Here is a 17,500-nt window from a genome sequence, read left to right as displayed (position 1 = left end):
TGATTGTACTCATTCATTACAGCTGCAGTGCTGATTGTACTCATTCATTACAGCTGCAGTGCTGGTTGTACTCATTCATTACAGCTGCAGTGCTGGTTGTACTCAGTCATTAGAGCTGCAGTGCTGGTTGTACTCAGTCATTACAGCTGCAGTGCTGGTTGTACTCTTTCATTACAGCTGCAGTGCTGATTGTACTCATTCATTACAGCTGCAGTGCTGATTGTACTCATTCATTACAGCTGCAGTGCTGGTTGTACTCAGTCATTCCAGCTGCAGTGCTGGTTGTACTCATTCATTACAGCTGCAGTGCTGATTGTACTCATTCATTACAGCTGCAGTGCTGATTGTACTCATTCATTACAGCTGCAGTGCTGATTGTACTCATTCATTACAGCTGCAGTGCTGATTGTACTCATTCATTACAGCTGCAGTGCTGATTGTACTCATTCATTACAGCTGCAGTGCTGGTTGTACTCATTCATTACAGCTGCAGTGCTGGTTGTACTCAGTCATTCCAGCTGCAGTGCTGGTTGTACTCATTCATTACAGCTGCAGTGCTGGTTGTACTCATTCATTACAGTGCTGGTTGTACTCATTCATTACAGCTGCAGTGCTGGTTGTACTCATTCATTACAGTGCTGATTGTACTCATTCATTACAGCTGCAGTGCTGATTGTACTCATTCATTACAGCTGCAGTGCTGGTTGTACTCATTCATTACAGCTGCAGTGCTGGTTGTACTCATTCATTACAGCTGCAGTGCTGGTTGTACTCATTCATTACAGTGCTGGTTGTACTCATTCATTACAGCTGCAGTGCTGGTTGTACTCATTCATTACAGTGCTGTTTGTACTCATTCATTACAGCTGCAGTGCTGATTGTACTCATTCATTACAGCTGCAGTGCTGATTGTACTCATTCATTACAGCTGCAGTGCTGGTTGTACTCAGTCATTACAGCTGCAGTGCTGGTTGTACTCATTCATTACAGCTGCAGTGCTGGTTGTAGTGTGAGTGGTGGTAGGGAGAATACGCATTATGGCATTATGGAGTCTCTCTCTTTGCGGCAGGTAGCCTAGTGGTTAGAGCATTGGACTAGTAACCGGAAGGTTGCAAGATCAAATCCCAGAGCTGACAAGGTAAAAATCTGTCGTTCTGCCCCTGAACAAGGCAGTTAACCCACTGTTCCTAGGCCGTAATTGTAAATAAGAATTTGTTCTGAACTGACTTGCCTGGTTAAGTATATATATATTTTAATTCATGGTTTTAAACGTTTAGAAATCTCACATTACAAACTTTGCTGTGCGTTCAAGGCTTCTTTTTACAGTCTATGGCGCGAGGAAACTGTGCAGACACGGTGATCTGAGCTGTCTGATTGGCCAGTGGAAGGCCTCTAAGTGCAATTGATTTTCTCTCTGGGCCGGCCGGTTTGGCGGAGTTCTACCGTCAGACACATGAAATGGTTCAAGATGGGAACACGCTAGGGCTGCTGAATCAAGTGCACCTACCTCCCACAGGGCTGCTGAATCAAGTGCACCTACCTCCCACAGGGCTGCTGAATCAAGTGCACCTACCTCCCACAGGGCTGCTGAATCAAGTGCACCTACCTCCCACAGGGCTGCTGAATCAAGTGCACCTACCACCCACAGGGCTGCTGAATCAAGTGCACCTACCTCCCACAGGGCTGCTGAATCAAGTGCACCTACCACCCACAGGGCTGCTGAATCAAGTGCACCTACCACCCACAGGGCTGCTGAATCAAGTGCACCTACCACCCACAGGGCTGCTGAATCAAGTGCACCTACCACCCACAGGGCTGCTGAATCAAGTGCACCTACCACCCACAGGGCTTCTGAATCAAGTGCACCTACCACCCACAGGGCTGCTGAATCAAGTGCACCTACCACCCACAGGGCTGCTGAATCAAGTGCACCTACATCCCACAGGGCTGCTAAATCAAGTGCACCTACCACCCACAGGGCTGCTGAATCAAGTGCACCTACCACCCACAGGGCTGCTGAATCAAGTGCACCTACCTCCAACAGGGCTGCTGAATCAAGTGCACCTACCTCCAACAGGGCTGCTGAATCAAGTGCACCTACCTCCCACAGGGCTGCTGAATCAAGTGCACCTACCACCCACAGGGCTGCTGAATCAAGTGCACCTACCTCCCACAGGGCTGCTGAATCAAGTGCACCTACCACCCACAGGGCTGCTGAATCAAGTGCACCTACCACCCACAGGGCTGCTGAATCAAGTGCACCTACCACCCACAGGGCTGCTGAATCAAGTGCACCTACCACCCACAGGGCTGCTGAATCAAGTGCACCTACCTCCCACAGGGCTGCTGAATCAAGTGCACCTACCACCCACAGGGCTGCTGAATCAAGTGCACCTACCGCCAACAGCGTGAAATACATTTTAAAAAACTAGGAAAGGAAGGCTTCCTCATTTTTTACAGAAATGTTTGGTGATCAGATAGGAATGCCTTGGAAACCACTGTCTTGATGACCACTACTTTATGGGTAGGATGGCCTCAGGAAGCACTGCAGTGGGTTGGCATGGTGACAGGAGGTGGCCCTGCAAGCCTCCTCAGTTATGGAGTCCTTAAGAATGTCTTAAATGAGCTCTTGGTGACGACAGTGCATTGACATTGAGGTCAGCCCTTAAAGACCTGTCTATGATAGGACATTACGACAGGCTGTCCTCGCCAATCCTTTACTGTGTTTTAGTTTTATCACCACTCTGATCCCAATCACCCCTTCTCATGCATGATTTCTTTGAATGCTTTTACCCAATCCTACTCCCCCTATCCACTGCACATTAGCCTACTATTCTCGCTGCACTATGCTATCAATCTGCCCCTCTCCCTCCCTTCTCTGACTCTTTTTGCACTAACTTTTTTGTCTCATCACATATGCTGCTGCTACTGTTTACTGTCTATCACTTAATTCCGAGTTATATGTACATATCTACCTGAATAACTCGTACCCCTGCACATGGACTCTGTACTGATACCCTGTGTATAAAGCCAAGTGATCATTACTCATTATGTATTTATTATTACTTCTATTACATGTTTTACTTTCTATTATTTCTCTGTTTTCTTTCTCTCTGCATTGTTGGGAAGGGCCTGTAAGTAAGCATTTCACTGTTAGTCTACACCTGTTGTTTTACGAAGCATGTGACACATAAACATTTATTTGATACTCAGCATCCTCCCTCTCTCCCTCTCTCCCTCACATCCAACTCCTCCCTCTCATCCATCTCCTCCCTCCCTCCCTCCCTCTCATCCAACTCCTCCCTCCCTCCCTCTCATCCAACTCCTCCCTCTCTCCCTCTCATCCAACTCCTCCCTCTCTCTCTCTCTCTCTCTCTCTCATCCAACTCCTCCCTCTCTCCCTCTCATCCAACTCCTCCCCCTCTCCCTCTCCTCTAACTCCTCCCTCTCTCCGTCTCATCCATCTCCTCCCTCCCTCCCTCTCTCCCTCCCTCTCATCCATCTCCTCCCTCCCTCTCTCCCTCCCTCTCATCCATCTCCTCTCTCCCTCTCATCTAACTCCTCCCTCTCTCTCTCTCATCCAACTCCTCCCTCTCCTCCCTCTCTCCCTCTCTTCCATCTCCTCCCTCTCTCCCTCCCTCTCATCCATCTCCTCCCTCTCTCCCTCTCATCTATTTCCTCCCTCCCTCTCATTCCTCCACTCCCTCCCTCTCTCTCTCCCTCTCATCCATCTCCTCCCTCCCTCTCATCCATCTCCTCCCTCCCTCCCTCTCATCCATCTCCTCCCTCCTCCCTCCCTCTCTCCCTCTCATCTAACTCCTCCCTCTCATCCAACTCCTCCCTCCTCCCTCTCATCCATCTCCTCCCTCCCTCTCATCCAACTCCTCCATCCCTCCCTCTCATCCATCTCCTCCCTCTCTCCCTCCCTCTCATCCATCTCTTCCCTCCCTCTCTCCCCCTCATCCATCTCCTCCCTCCTCCCTCTCATCCATCTCCTCCCTCCCTCTCATCCAACTCCTCCATCCCTCCCTCTCATCCATCTCCTCCCTCTCTCCCTCCCTCTCATCCATCTCTTCCCTCCCTCTCTCCCCCTCATCCATCTCCTCCCTCTCTCCCTCTCATCCATTTCCTCTCTCCCTCCCTCTCATCCATCTCCTCCCTCCCTCTCTCCCTCTCATCCATCTCCTCCCTCCCTCTCTCCCTCTCTCCCTCTCCTCTAACTCCTCCCCCTCTCCCTCTCCTCTAACTCCTCCCTCTCTCCCTCTCATCCATCTCCTCCCTCCCTCCCTCTCTCCCTCCCTCTCATCCATCTCCTCCCTCCCTCTCTCCCTCTCATCCAACTCCTCTCTCCCTCTCATCCAACTCCTCCCTCTCTCCCTATCATCCAACTCCTCCCTCTCTCCCTCCCTCTAGTCCATCTCCCTCCCTCCCTCTCTCCCTCTCCTCTAACTCCTCCCTCCACATACTGTATACTATGAGAGTCTGATGACCTCCCTCATATTTACTGCCATGTTTTGGTTACAGTCAAGTAACCCAGTCATTTTTTATGCAGGAATTCAATTACCATTTTCCTCTAACGTATTCCCCATGTCCCTGCATCGCTCCTTCTCCCTTCCTCTCTCTTCCCCTTGCTCCCTCTCTCTCTCTCTCTCTCTGCATTCATCTCTGTATCTGACTGGTATCTTCATTTTCTTTGTCTTCCTTACTTTTCTTTAATAAATGTTTAAAGATGTCCCTGCAGCTCCAATGTAATTACTGTGCAAGAGAAGCTTAAGTCTACTGGGAAGGGGAGCGGAGAGCAGAGGAAGAGAAAGACGATGCAAGCTAGAAGAAGAGAAAATCATCAGCATAAGATAGAAGAGAGGGAGGGAGGGAGGGAGGGAGGGGGAGGGAGGGAGGGAGGGAGGGAGGGAGGGAGGGAGGGAGGGAGGGAGAGTAGAGTGGGCCCTGAGACAAAATTAGGTAAGGGTAGGGCAGGGCAGGGGGAGAGAACTTATTTACTAAAATGAGGTTGTCAGCTCTGCATGTCCTTACATAACTCATATATATATATATATATATATATATATATATATATATATATATATATATGTGTGTGTGTGTGTGTGTGTGTGTGTGTGTGTGTGTGTGTGTGTGTGTGTGTGTGTGTGTGTGTGTGCGTGCTCGTGACTGAGTGATAGAGAGAATGATAGAGGGAGATCATAAAAGAGAAGATGGTGACAATGTCAAGAGACTTTCTCCACTTCCTCCAAGTTTGAACAGTTTGCCACCAAGGAGCAACGTAATTGGCTGACTCTTGCCGCTAGAGACACAGCAATAGGATGATTGCCAGACCCAGACATTGCACAGTGTTTCCCACTGCATCTCTCACTCAGGCACACCTCCCTTTCTCTTTGGGGATCTCTCCCTCTGTCTCTCCATCTCTCTCTTAGTGTTCCATCGCTGTCTGTGTTGCTGTCCATGGTGCTGACTTCATTGGCTGCAGCAGAGTGGGGTGGAGAGCTGGTGAAGAGGAGAGGAGGGATGGACACAGAGAGAGAGAGACAGGGGGGTACAGAGAGGGGAAGAGAAACAAACAGAATTTTGAATTAAACATGAAATATGTGTTCTCTGTTCCCAGCGCTGCTCTAGTGAAGTGGCATCCCTGTAGAGTCGGGTCCTATTGGGAAAGCCTGGAGCAGTGGAGCACTGTTAAGTACAGCTCAGACAGACTGACTGACAGACTGACAGGTAGACAGACCGAGAGACAGACAGAGAGACTAGGGCTGCCTGGTGGCAGAAAGAAAATGTTGCCTGCCAGAGAGGAATAGCTCATTGGAATACTGCGTGTCGTCAGCATGTGGCCAACACAGTAATGACTGCGCAGCTGATTGGCATTGGAAGTGCAACCTACTGTGCTGCATTGGTAGAACACTGTGTAAACTGTTAGGCTGATACAGTGGGTTGCTGCTATGTTGTTTAATTGATGAGTGGTGCAGAGAATATAGTTTGAACTGACTACAGGGATATGAAATATGTATAACCAAGCACATATTGCAGTGTGTTTACCTTTAGTTTAAAATGTCAAGTTAGGGGTGTTTATTACTGCTTATTCCAACGCTTAGTCACCACTCCCTCTTCAAACATAAACACAACTCTACCCTCTTTAAACACAAACAAACACCACTAACACCATCAACACCCCTCCCCTGCCATCATAATTGCCATCAAACTTCCCCTTTTCCTTCCCCTGGGGTGGGAGGGGGCACAGCAGCCGCAGCAGCATAAACTGCATCTCACTGAGCACAGTACAGGGTGGGGGGCATGGGATATTCACTCAGAGAGAGAGAGACTACAGCGGGCTGTTCTAAAACAGAGGATGGAGCTCGAATGGAGAGAACGGTCGCGCTCCTCAGAATATAGAATAACGGAACACATTTTAGATATGCAGGGACTCATGTGTTTAGAGCTTGTTTTCCCAAATTAGATGCAACCATATTCAGTGTGACTTGAATGGAAAATAAGTATCCCTGTCCTGGGCTATTCGTAGGCTGTGCTATTTATTTTTGGTCCATATTTCAATTGACAGCTGTTCCAAATAGCACTATTTTTGATATTTGAGATGTAGGTTAATTATTAGACAGGCAGGTAGGCTACAATTCCACTCAAGCTGCCGTCTTCCTCAAACGAACGACTCCACACTTGGATTACACAGCAGAGGGACCGATTACACAGCAGAGGGACTGATTACACAGCAGAGGGAGGAAGGAACGCTTTCGACGGAGTCCAAAGTCTACTCAGCCTCTCCCAAGTTATTTGGGTTCCCAGACCGTGATTTCGGCACCCCCGGATTTAAAAAAACATCTGGTTTGGAATGTAAAGCCATCTGCGTTCCTCGCCCAATGCTTGATATCAGCGGTATTGTTGAGATTTTTGGCTTTCGATTGTTTTGCATGAGTTGAATGTTCATGTTTAGTAGGCCTATGGGGTTATTTTAAAAAGCATATTTAACTTATATTGAGATATTCCCCGGCTATATGGATTCTCCTAATAATGTAGGCATGTGGCAGAGACTGCCCTGATATCATCTTTGATATCATAAGTGTTTATGCATTTGTCATATTTTTTGGAGAGGTAACGCCCCTTCAGCGCACCCCCTCTCTTTCTCTCTGCCACCCACTCACCCGGCTCGTCCATTGAAGGTGAACAGTGTTTGTTAGGTTCCACACGGCGGCTCAGTGCTCAGCACTCAGGCAGGATGTTCATCTCGGTGTGGTATGCCAAAAAAATGGGTCGGCGATTCATCGACAACGTCCGGAAAGCCAAGAAGCATCCGCACCATATAATGGTAGGCACCAAGTGAACATAGTGGTTGATTGACTCCTCTGATGACAGTCAGATGCAGCTATGTCATATTGCTATGTGGTGTGGTTTCTGTGGTTAAATTGTGTGTGAAATTGTGTGAAAATGATCAAAAGATGAGATTTGTGATCACTACTAGGGAAATATATTGGCTTTTTTGTCATGTTTAACATAGACATCCATTTACATCTTTTCTGCACCTTGAGTGAAGGTGTATTCTGAAGAATCATACATAAACTGCTTTATGTACTCATAATACTTAGTTTGGTCCATGTCTGGTCTGACACTTGGAGTCTGGCTCTCATCTAAAGCATTCTTTGTAACCAGTTTCATTAGGGTTTTCAACTCTCTGCCCAGAATGTGAAAAGATAAGGAGAAATAAGAGGCGAAATTTGTTGAGTGAGACTTTTCTCAACTCAGTGAACTCATGGGACTAATAGCATGGATGGTTTCTCTTATGGTGACAGGAATGTCGTTTTTCTTAATACATTTGCTAATATCGGCACTCGCCTACATGAAGCTTGGATTTCCGGAATGAGGATATTTGTTGCCACACATTTGGTTCCTGAGAAATATGTGTGAATCACAGACTCTGTGTCCCAATCATGTGAACATGACCTCCTTTGTAGCTCCTCTGTCTACACTGTGTCAGTGTATGCTGGTATTTCAGGGAGTATATAGTCTCCATAGTTCTCACCATCCTCTGAGTTCCTCGCTGCCAAAGGTGTTTTAACAAAGTATTGAGTAAAGGGTCTGAATACTTTTTTTGATTTGAATACATTTGCAAAAAATATTTTTTGCTTTGTCATAATGCGGTATTTTGTGTAGATTGATGAGGGGAAAACGATTTAATCAACTTTAGAATAAGGCTGTAATGTAACAAAGTGTGGAAAAGGTGAAGGGGTCAGAATACTTTCCCAATACAGTTGCAGTTCTCAATATCCTCTGAGTCCCTTCTATGTGATGCTACGCATGTGTCATTTACCGTTTCAGTGTGCAATAATGTGTAGCTGGCCCTTATCTCTCCCTCTCTCTCAAACACACACACACACACACACACACACACACACACACACACACACACACACACACACACACACACACACACACACACACACACACACACACACACACACACACACACACACACACAGCCATTTACACACCGTATTTATTTTCTGTGGAAGTGCATAAGGGGCTTTCATAAATAACGGTGTGTGAATGATGTCCCGTCAAAATGAACCCCTGTAACATCCCCATTGCACGCACACACACACACACACACGCACACGCAAACATGCACACACCTGTGTGGATCTGCTGCCATTCCCTCCCTTCCCCCCACATCTATCTCACCCTCTCTCATCCCCCCACCTTCCTCTCCTCCTGTCCTTCTTTGGGCAGAGCTGTGCTGCCCTCAGGTCAAGGCCAGTCTGGAGTGTACTTGCCTCTTCTGTTCCTGTCTCTACTGCTATTGTTCATTCTCTCTCTCTCTCTTTCTCTCTCTCTCTCTCTCTCTCTCTGTCTCTTTCTTTCTCTCTCTCTTTCGCTCTCGCTCTCTCTCTCTCTCTTTCTTTCGCTCTCGTTCTCGCCCTCTCTCTCTCTCTCAGCATCTGTTTACCCTGATTTTCCCCCTTAAACAGAGTACACATTTAGACACAGCAACTCCAGAAATAGAAACCAATCTCTAGTTGCCTGACTGACTGCATAATCAGTGCTGTTCTGGAAGATTATAGCACTCCAATGGAAACATCTGACTGTTGGTACTCATGTGTTTATATTGCAATATGAATGGTATTCCATATGAAGCACTGAAAATAATTGACGGTTGTGATTGATGTTGGGAGAGATAGTGAGGGTTTGTGTAAGTGAGTAAGTGGGTTTGTGTGGGTTTGTGTAAGTGAGTAAGTGGGTTTGTGTGGGTTTGTGTAAGTGAGTGAGTGGGTGTGTGTAGGTTTGTGTAAGTGAGTGAGTGGGTTTGTGTAGGTGAGTGAGAAGGGTTGTGCGGGTTTGTGTGGGTAAGTGGAGCGTGTTGGCATCGCTTTTAGGTTAATTGTGATTCATTTTGTCTTGACTGACTGAAGCCATTAGATAAGTTGCGTTCTGTTTGCTTGATAAATCGTTTTGGGTATTGGAGCACATTATTATGACACTGCTTAGCTGTTTGCTTATGTAGAGCCACATTGCTTATACCACAGCTACAACATACAGCTAGTTAATGAAACCTCTGACAGAGACCAGAGGTATTACCCGAGTTAGCCTGTAAGATCATTATCATTTGAAGTGATACATTTTCATTTTCAATATCGGCTGACATAACAACATTGTTCCCTAATTTTGTTAAAAATAGCTTTTTCCCACTGCTGGGTTGGGGTTGTGCATTAACAACATACAGTTGAAGTAGAACGTTACAAACACTTAGGTTGGAGTCATTCAAACTTGTTTTCCAACCACTCCACCAATTTCTTAAAAACCACTCCACCAATTTCTCAAAAACTATAGTTTTGGCAAGTCAGTTAGGACATCTACTTTGTGCATGACACAAGTAATTTTTCCAACAATTGTTTACAGACAAATGATTTAACTTATAATTCACTGTATCACAATTCTAGTGGGTCAGAAGTTTACATACACTAAGTTGACTGTGCCTATAAACAGCTTGGAACATTCCCGAAAATGATGTCATGGCTTTAGAAGCTTCTGATAGGCTAATTGACATAATTTGAGTCAATTGGAGGTGTACCTGTGGATGTATTTCAAGGCCTACCTTCAAACTCAGTGCCTCTTTGCTTGAGATAATGGGAAAATCAAAAGAAATCAGCCAAAATTTCCACAAGACTGGTATACTTCCACAAGACTGGTTCATCCTTTGGTGCAATTTCCAAATGCCTGAAGGTACCATGTTCATCTGTACAAACAATAGTACGCAAGTATAAACACCATGGGACCAGGCGGCCGTCATAACGCTCAGGAAGGAGACTTGTGTCCTAGAGATGAACATACTTTGGTTCGAAAAGTGCAAATCAATCCCAGAACAACAGCAAAGGACCTTGTGAAGATGCTGGATGAAACAGGTACAAAAGTATCTATATCCACAGTAAAACAAGTCATATATCGACATAACTTGAAAGGCCGCTCAGCAAGGAAGAAGCCACTGCTCCAAAACCGCCATAAAAAGCCAGACTACGGTTTGTAACTGCACATGGGGACAAAGATCGTACTTTTTGGAGAGATGTCCTCTGGTCTAATGAAACAAAAATAGAACTGTTTGGCCAAAATGACCATTGTTATGTTTGGAGAAAAAGGGGGAGGCTTGCAAGCCAAAGAACACCATCCCAACCGTGAAGCACGGGGGTGGCAGCATCATGTTGTGGGGGAGCTTTGCTGCAGGAGGGACTGGTGCACTTCATAAAATAGATGGCATCATGAGGGAGTAAAATGATGTGGATATATTGAAGAAACATCTGAAGACATCAGACAGGAAGTTAATAAAGCTTGGTCACAAATGGGTCTTCCAAATGGACAATGACCCCAAGCATACTTGCAAAATGGCTTAAGGACAACAAAGTCAAGGTATTGGAGTGGCCATCACAAATCCCTGACCTCAATCCTATAGAGAATGTGTGGGCAGAACTGAAGAAGCGTGTGCGAACAAGGAGGCCTACAAACCTGACTCAGTTACACCAGCTCTGTCAGGAGGAATGGGCCAATTTATTGTGGGAAGCTTGTGGAAGGCTACCTGAAGCGTTTGACCCAAGTTAAACAATTTAAAGGCAATGCTACCAAATACTAATTGAGTGTATGTAAACTTCTGACCCACTGGGAATGTGATGAAAGAAATAAAAGCTGAAATAAATTGTTCTCTCTTAATATTATTCTGACATTTCACATTCTTAAAATAAAGTGGTGATCCTAACTGACCTAAGATGGAATTTTCGCTAGGATTAAATGTCAGGAATTGTGGAAAAACTGAGTTAAAATGTATTTTTATAAGGTGTATGTAAACTTCTGACTTCAACTGTATTTCTAGGATTTTAGAAGGGAGCATTCTAGTCTCCCCTGCAAGTATAGACATGCTCTCTAGTGCATCCTGATCCTCAAGTGAGCGATGATCAATCTGTGGAGAGACAGAGCAGAAATAAAAGGAATGTTTTGTTTAAAGGGTAGCAGACGTCGATCGCTCCGTTGATTCTACCTTTCCTCCAAGTTCTCTCTCACTCTCTCTCTCCTCTGCTGTCTTTCTCCCTCTCCCTCTCTCTGTCTCTTTTTCATTCTCTCCACTGCTCCCCTTGCTGTCTCTCTCTCTCTCTCTGCTCCCCTGTTGAGGCCTGGTAAAAGCCTGCTGGTCAGCATATTTAGGCTAGCTGTGTATTCATATTTCAGCACTCTCTGACGCCTGGCTCTAATTTGATGTTAAAACATTTCAACTCTAGGGAGGTAGTGAGCATGTTGTGTTATTTTTAGCTGTTTGCCGGTGAACTACCTTTAACCTTTGCCTCTGCAGCAGACTGATTGACGTAACACTGTCTTTCACATCATCACCTGAACCTGCACACTGACTCCACACTGACTCCACACTGACTCCACACTGACTCCACACTGACTCCACACTGACTCCACACTGACTCCACACTTCCTCCACACTGACTCCACACTGCCTCTACACTGACTCCACACTGACTCCACACTGACTCCACACTGACTCCACACTGACTCCACACTGACTCCACACTGACTCCACACTGACTCCACACTGACTCCACACTGACTCCACACTTCCTCCTCCTACTCTATAGCAGGTGTATACGTCAACAATACACAGAGCAAAATGTAGCCTTGCAAACACACACATCCGCTCAATCAGATATACAAACGAACAAAACACATATTCACTCAATCGCTCTGTTTATCTCTCTCAAACTCTCTTTCTCTCTAAATCTCTCCTTTTTCTCTCTATCTCACTTTTCTCTCTCTTGTTCTGACTTTCTGTCTCTCTTTCTCTGTCTATCTCTCTTCTCTCTTCTTTGTAATGGCTCCAGGGTATTGTGAGTCTAGAAATCAAGCAATCACATCCCACTCCTCCAACCCCTTATCTGTCCTCTCAGTCCTCTCTGTGGGGCGAGGCTCTCCTTCATCTCTCAGGGCTCCCAGTCTCGGTGTGTTTGTGGTTTGCCTTCACCCCTTGTCCTCTGGTGATTACTGCTTCTTGTTTGGACCCTGTCAGCCTACAGAGTGCTGGACAGTGGAGTGTACTGGATTGGATCTCAGCATGCTCTCCTATGGGGAAAGACAGGAAGTGAAACGTTCAACTGTTAGAGAACAGTGGTGATCAGGGTTGGGGATAAAGCTTGGGTTTAAATGACTGCTTAAGTAAGATGTTCATTTAAGAATTAGTGTCAGGATCAGTATTCTGGGCTGTGAGCTTTTGATTCAGAGGTTCCAGTTCGTGGCTAAAGGTCAAGATTCAGGAGTTTGATATTGGACAAGGGATGACAGGGTATATCAGGAGTTTGATATTGGACAAGGGATGACAGGGTATATCAGGAGTTTGATATTGGACAAGGGATGACAGGGTATATCAGGAGTTTGATATTGGACAAGGGATGACAGGGTATATCAGGAGTTTGATATTGGACAAGGGATGACAGGGTATATCAGGAGTTTGATATTGGACAAGGGATGACAGGTTATATCAGGAGTTTGATATTGGACAAGGGATGACAGGGTATATCAGGAGTTTGATATTGGACAAGGGATGACAGGGTATATCAGGAGTTTGATATTGGACAAGGGATGACAGGTTATATCAGGAGTTTGATATTGGACAAGGGATGACAGGGTATATCAGGAGTTTGATATTGGACAAGTGATGACAGGTTATATCAGGAGTTTGATATTGGACAAGGGATGACAGGACTGTGAGGTCCGTGGGGCAACGCACAATTGGCCTAGGGGGAGGCTTAGGGAGGGGTTGGCCGGTAGGGATGTCCTTGTCTCATCGCGCACCAGTGACTCATGTGGCGGGCCGGGCGCAGTGCGCGCTAACCAGGTCACCAGGTGCACGGTGTTTCCTCCGACACATTGGTGCGGCTGGCTTCCGGGGTGGATGCGCGCTGTGTTAAGAAGCAGTGCGGCTTGGTTGGGTTGTGTATCGAAGGACGCATGACTTTCAACCTTCGTCTCTCTCGAGCCCATACGGGAGTTGTAGCGATGAGACAAGATAGTAGCCACTAAAACAATTGGACACCACGAAATTGGGGAGAAAAAGGGGTAAAAATTTTTTTTTTTTAAATCATTAAAAAAAAAGTTTAACAGTGAAGGTTTGGGGGCGGCCTGGAAAAGAAAGACGATGGGAGAGTAGGTGGAGTAAAAATATATGTGGGCGACTGTTAAATTTCCTAAATCCAGCTTCCCACTTCCTGACAAAGAACAGCTAGGGAGTCTCCTATCAAACCCCTGTAGGAGGACTGTGTGTATTAGGGGTTGTGTACTAACTGCACAAGGTATGTTCCTCAGCCTGGATATATAGGATACTTTTGACACGTCACGTGTTTGGCCCAGTTAAATGCGTTAGCGGCTCTGTGCAGCCATACAGTAACAGAAGGTGACACAGACTCAAGGCAGGAGGAGAGATGTAGGCCGACCCTGGGATGAAATCCCTGCAGTAGGAATACAGATCCTTTTTGAGTTATAAAGTTATTTTTTTAATCCGGCCCAGATCTGTCCAAATGGTTTGATTAGCCTATAGAGTAATTTAGTACTGCATGTGAGTGGTCTTTAGCGTATAGTTTGTGTGGCCTGCAATTTACTGCTAGAATTATAAGTAATGCAGGTTTTGAGTGGTTTAGCAGCTTGGTTTTGAGGTTGTGAACCTGGAACAGAGATAAGGGAGAGGCTTTATAACACCTACACTCCAATATGTTCTCAATATATCTGACTGCTACGGGATATGAGCCTTACTGGTTATTGTCATTGCTGCCTCTCTCTCTCTCTCTCTCTCTCTCTCTCTCTCTCTCTCTCTCTCTCTCTCTCTCTCTCTCTCTCTCTCTCTCAATTCAATTCAATTCAATTCAAGGGCTTTATTGGCATGGGAAACATGTGTTAACATTGCCAAAGCAAGTGAGGTAGACAACATACAAAGTGAATATATAAAGTGAAAAACAACAAAATTCTCTCTCTCTCTCTCTCTCTCTCTCTCTCTCTCTCTCTCTCTCTCTCTCTCTCTCTCTCTCTCTCTCTATTTCTCTCTCTCTCTCTATTTCTGTCCCTCTCTATTTCTGTCCCTCTCTATTTCTGTCCCTCTCTCTCCTCTCTCTCTCTCTCTCTCTCTCTCTCTCTCTCTCTCTCTCTCTCTATTTCTGTCCCTCTCTCTCCTCTCTCTTCTCTCTGTCTCCTTCCTCTCTCATATTCCTCTCTCTCTCTCTCTCTTCTCTGTCTCCTTCCTCTACCTCTTTCCTCTCTCTCTCTCTCTCTCTCTCTCTCTCTCTCTCTCTCTCTCTCTCTCTCTCTCTCTCTCTCTCCTATCTCCGTCTCCTCTTTCTCCTCTCTCTCTGTTCCTCTCTCTTTGTTTCCTTTCTCTCTCTTTCCTCTCTCTGTCGCCTCTCTCTCTCTTTCCTCTCTCTCTCTCCTCTCTCTTTCCAACAGCAATTAATTAAGAGCCTAACAAGCTGCATTAATGAGTCTGTTTGGGCGTATGGGAGGGAGGGGGGAGGAGGGGGGCTGCAGAGATAAGTTAAACTTTTATGTTGGGACAGATGTTCTGTCTTTAGGTAAGTGAATGAAGAGAGAGAGAGAGAGAGAGAAATAGAGAGAGGACAGAATGAGTGTGGTACAGTAGCCAATAAGGAATTGAAATGGGGTTTCTGGCTTATGTCCAGGTGAAGATGACATCATCCCTCAGGTGTCCTCTGCTCCGTTAGTAAAACTGTGTGTCGCTGCTTAATGCCTCAGCACCATACAGATAGATGACCACACACTAAATGGAGATGGAAAGAAGACTTCTACTCTAGACGAGAGATGTAGAGCAGCAGGTAGCCTAGCAGTTAAGAGTGTTGGACCAGTAACCGAAAGGTCGCTGGTCTGAATCCCCAAGCCAACTAGGTGAAAAATCTGTCAATGTGTTCTTGAGCAAGGCACTTACCCCTAATTGCTTGTGTAAGTCACTCTGGATAAGAGCATCTCCTAAATGGCGACAGTAAGATGACACAGATAATGAGCATATTTCTTGATCTGATCTCAAGTGCCTCTCTCTCCCTCTGTCTTTTCATGATTGCATTGCATATTCTCTGCATCATAGCATATTACTGTATCTCACCCCATAGTTACAGCATAGGAAGCAATAAGCCCTTCCAAGCAGTTCCTTCTAATAATGCTAATCCTAAAGGAATCCCATAGGAATATTTCTGGAAAGTACAGAGAACTGTACATGAAATGCCTGACAGTTTCAATGTACTGCCCAAATGGAGCTGTCAGTGTCAAGAGTTAAGAGCGGATTGATCCGGTGATGCTTCAGATTATGTAATAGACGTAGTGGAAAGGATTTCTACTCCCCTGTTGTTTTTGCTATGATGTTCTATGCCATATAGCTAGAGCTTTAGGCCATCGGAATGAACATCCAGGTTACCATGGAGACAAGCTTTCCTCCGAGCCTCAGAGGCTCCAGTGGCTGATGCTACTTTATTCTGTAGCCATGGTAGCGGCGGTCAGTACAGGAGCGAGGGATGGAGTGGGCCAAACCTCCAGAGAATGAATACAAACTGTCTGTACAGCGAGAACATGTGACATTTCAGTAGATGCAGTATGTGCTGTAATAGCAGCATGGAGAAAGATGAATGTTTGGATAGAGTCCGAATTTAAGGGATGGAGATGGAATTATCGAGATATGCGATATATCTGGGACCCATTGGAACAGTGTGATTGTCTGTGTGTGGGGGTTGTGTGTGTGAGAGAGAGTGTCTGTGTATCTCTCTGTGGGCTGTCGGTTGTGTGAAGGTCGGCAGGCTGGTTTCATGCTGCTGCTGCTGTTGTTGCTCTGTAAGCACTTTGGATGCACTCTGGTGGTCTCCCTCATGCTAATCAGGGAGGGACAAAATAACAGAGAGAGAGATGGCAGAGTATTCTCTAAGGAGCACAGCATGCTGCACCCCCTCTTCTGACATCAGATGGGGAGATGCAACAGTCATTATTTTGGAGAGAGAAGCAGTGAGGGGAGAGGGCTGAAAGGGATGAAGGGAGTTCAAAAGAGAGAAAGAGAGAGACCGAGATATAGAGAGATGGAAGTAAAATCCCCACCAGACAGAGTGTAGTCTCTGTCACTGTACAGGACGAGCCTAAACCATCCTAATGCCAATAGGCCTGGCATGTCATTGACTTGTTGTCTTGTCAATTGTTGTGTTGGTGTATGTGTCGAACTGCTTTGCTTTATCTTGGCCAGGTCGCAGTTGTAAATGAGAACTTGTTCTCAACTGGCCTACCTGGTTAAATAAAGGTTAAATAAAGAATGTAAAATGACAAAATTACCATCTCCCTGATTAATGACACCTAGTTTGCTGAAAATAGATGCCCTGCCCATTGGTCTCAGCTTTCAGATGGGCTCTGGTCTGCTCTGCTCTGCTCTGGTCTGCTCTGCTCTGCTCTGCTCTGGTCTGGTCTGCTCTGCTCTGGTCTGGTCTGCTCTGGTCTGGTCTGCTCTGGTCTGGTCTGGTCTGCTCTGCTCTGGTCTGGTCTGCTCTGGTCTGCTCTGGTCTGCTCTGGTCTGCTCTGGTCTGCTCTGGTCTGGTCTGGTCTGGTCTGGTCTGGTCTGCTCTGCTCTGCTCTGCTCTGCTCTGGTCTGGTCTGCTCTGCTCTGCTCTGCTCTGCTCTGCTCTGGTCTGGTCTGCTCTGGTCTGCTCTGGTCTGCTCTGCTCTGGTCTGGTCTGGTCTGCTCTGCTCTGCTCTGCTCTGGTCTGCTCTGCTCTGCTCTGCTCTGCTCTGGTCTGGTCTGCTCTGCTCTTCTCACAGGTCATCAGTGACACAACATGCATCCGGAGGCCTTGTAGAACTCGGAGCGAGAGGAACCACACTGATTGCCTTGAAAGCTGGCATCTCTGTTAGATGTCGCCTCAATGTTGCCTTTCATGAGGGTGTTATGAAATGACTACAAACCCTGAATGTATTCATT

General features: G+C 46.2%; 1 protein-coding gene across 6 annotated transcripts in view; it reads left to right on the top strand.

The window, feature by feature from the left end:
* LOC118372037 (disks large homolog 4-like) overlaps positions 1 to 17,500 on the top strand; it is a 117,329-nt gene that overhangs the window by 74,244 nt on the left and 25,585 nt on the right. The window contains exon 1 of one of the 6 annotated variants that reach the window (XM_052520924.1): positions 7,068 to 7,327. The exons of the other annotated variants lie outside the window; for them this stretch is intronic. Coding sequence (XP_052376884.1) covers positions 7,238 to 7,327 — 90 coding nt within the window. The 5' untranslated portion in view covers positions 7,068 to 7,237. Of the gene's footprint in view, positions 1 to 7,067; positions 7,328 to 17,500 lie in introns of those variants that run through there. 6 annotated transcript variants of the gene reach the window in all.

This window comes from Oncorhynchus keta, chromosome 6 (genome assembly GCF_023373465.1).
Source record: "Oncorhynchus keta strain PuntledgeMale-10-30-2019 chromosome 6, Oket_V2, whole genome shotgun sequence".
In the NCBI taxonomy this organism is placed as follows: Eukaryota; Metazoa; Chordata; class Actinopteri; order Salmoniformes; family Salmonidae; genus Oncorhynchus; species Oncorhynchus keta.
Note: the sequence above shows the minus strand (reverse complement) of the source record. Positions and strands in the feature narration are given on the sequence as shown.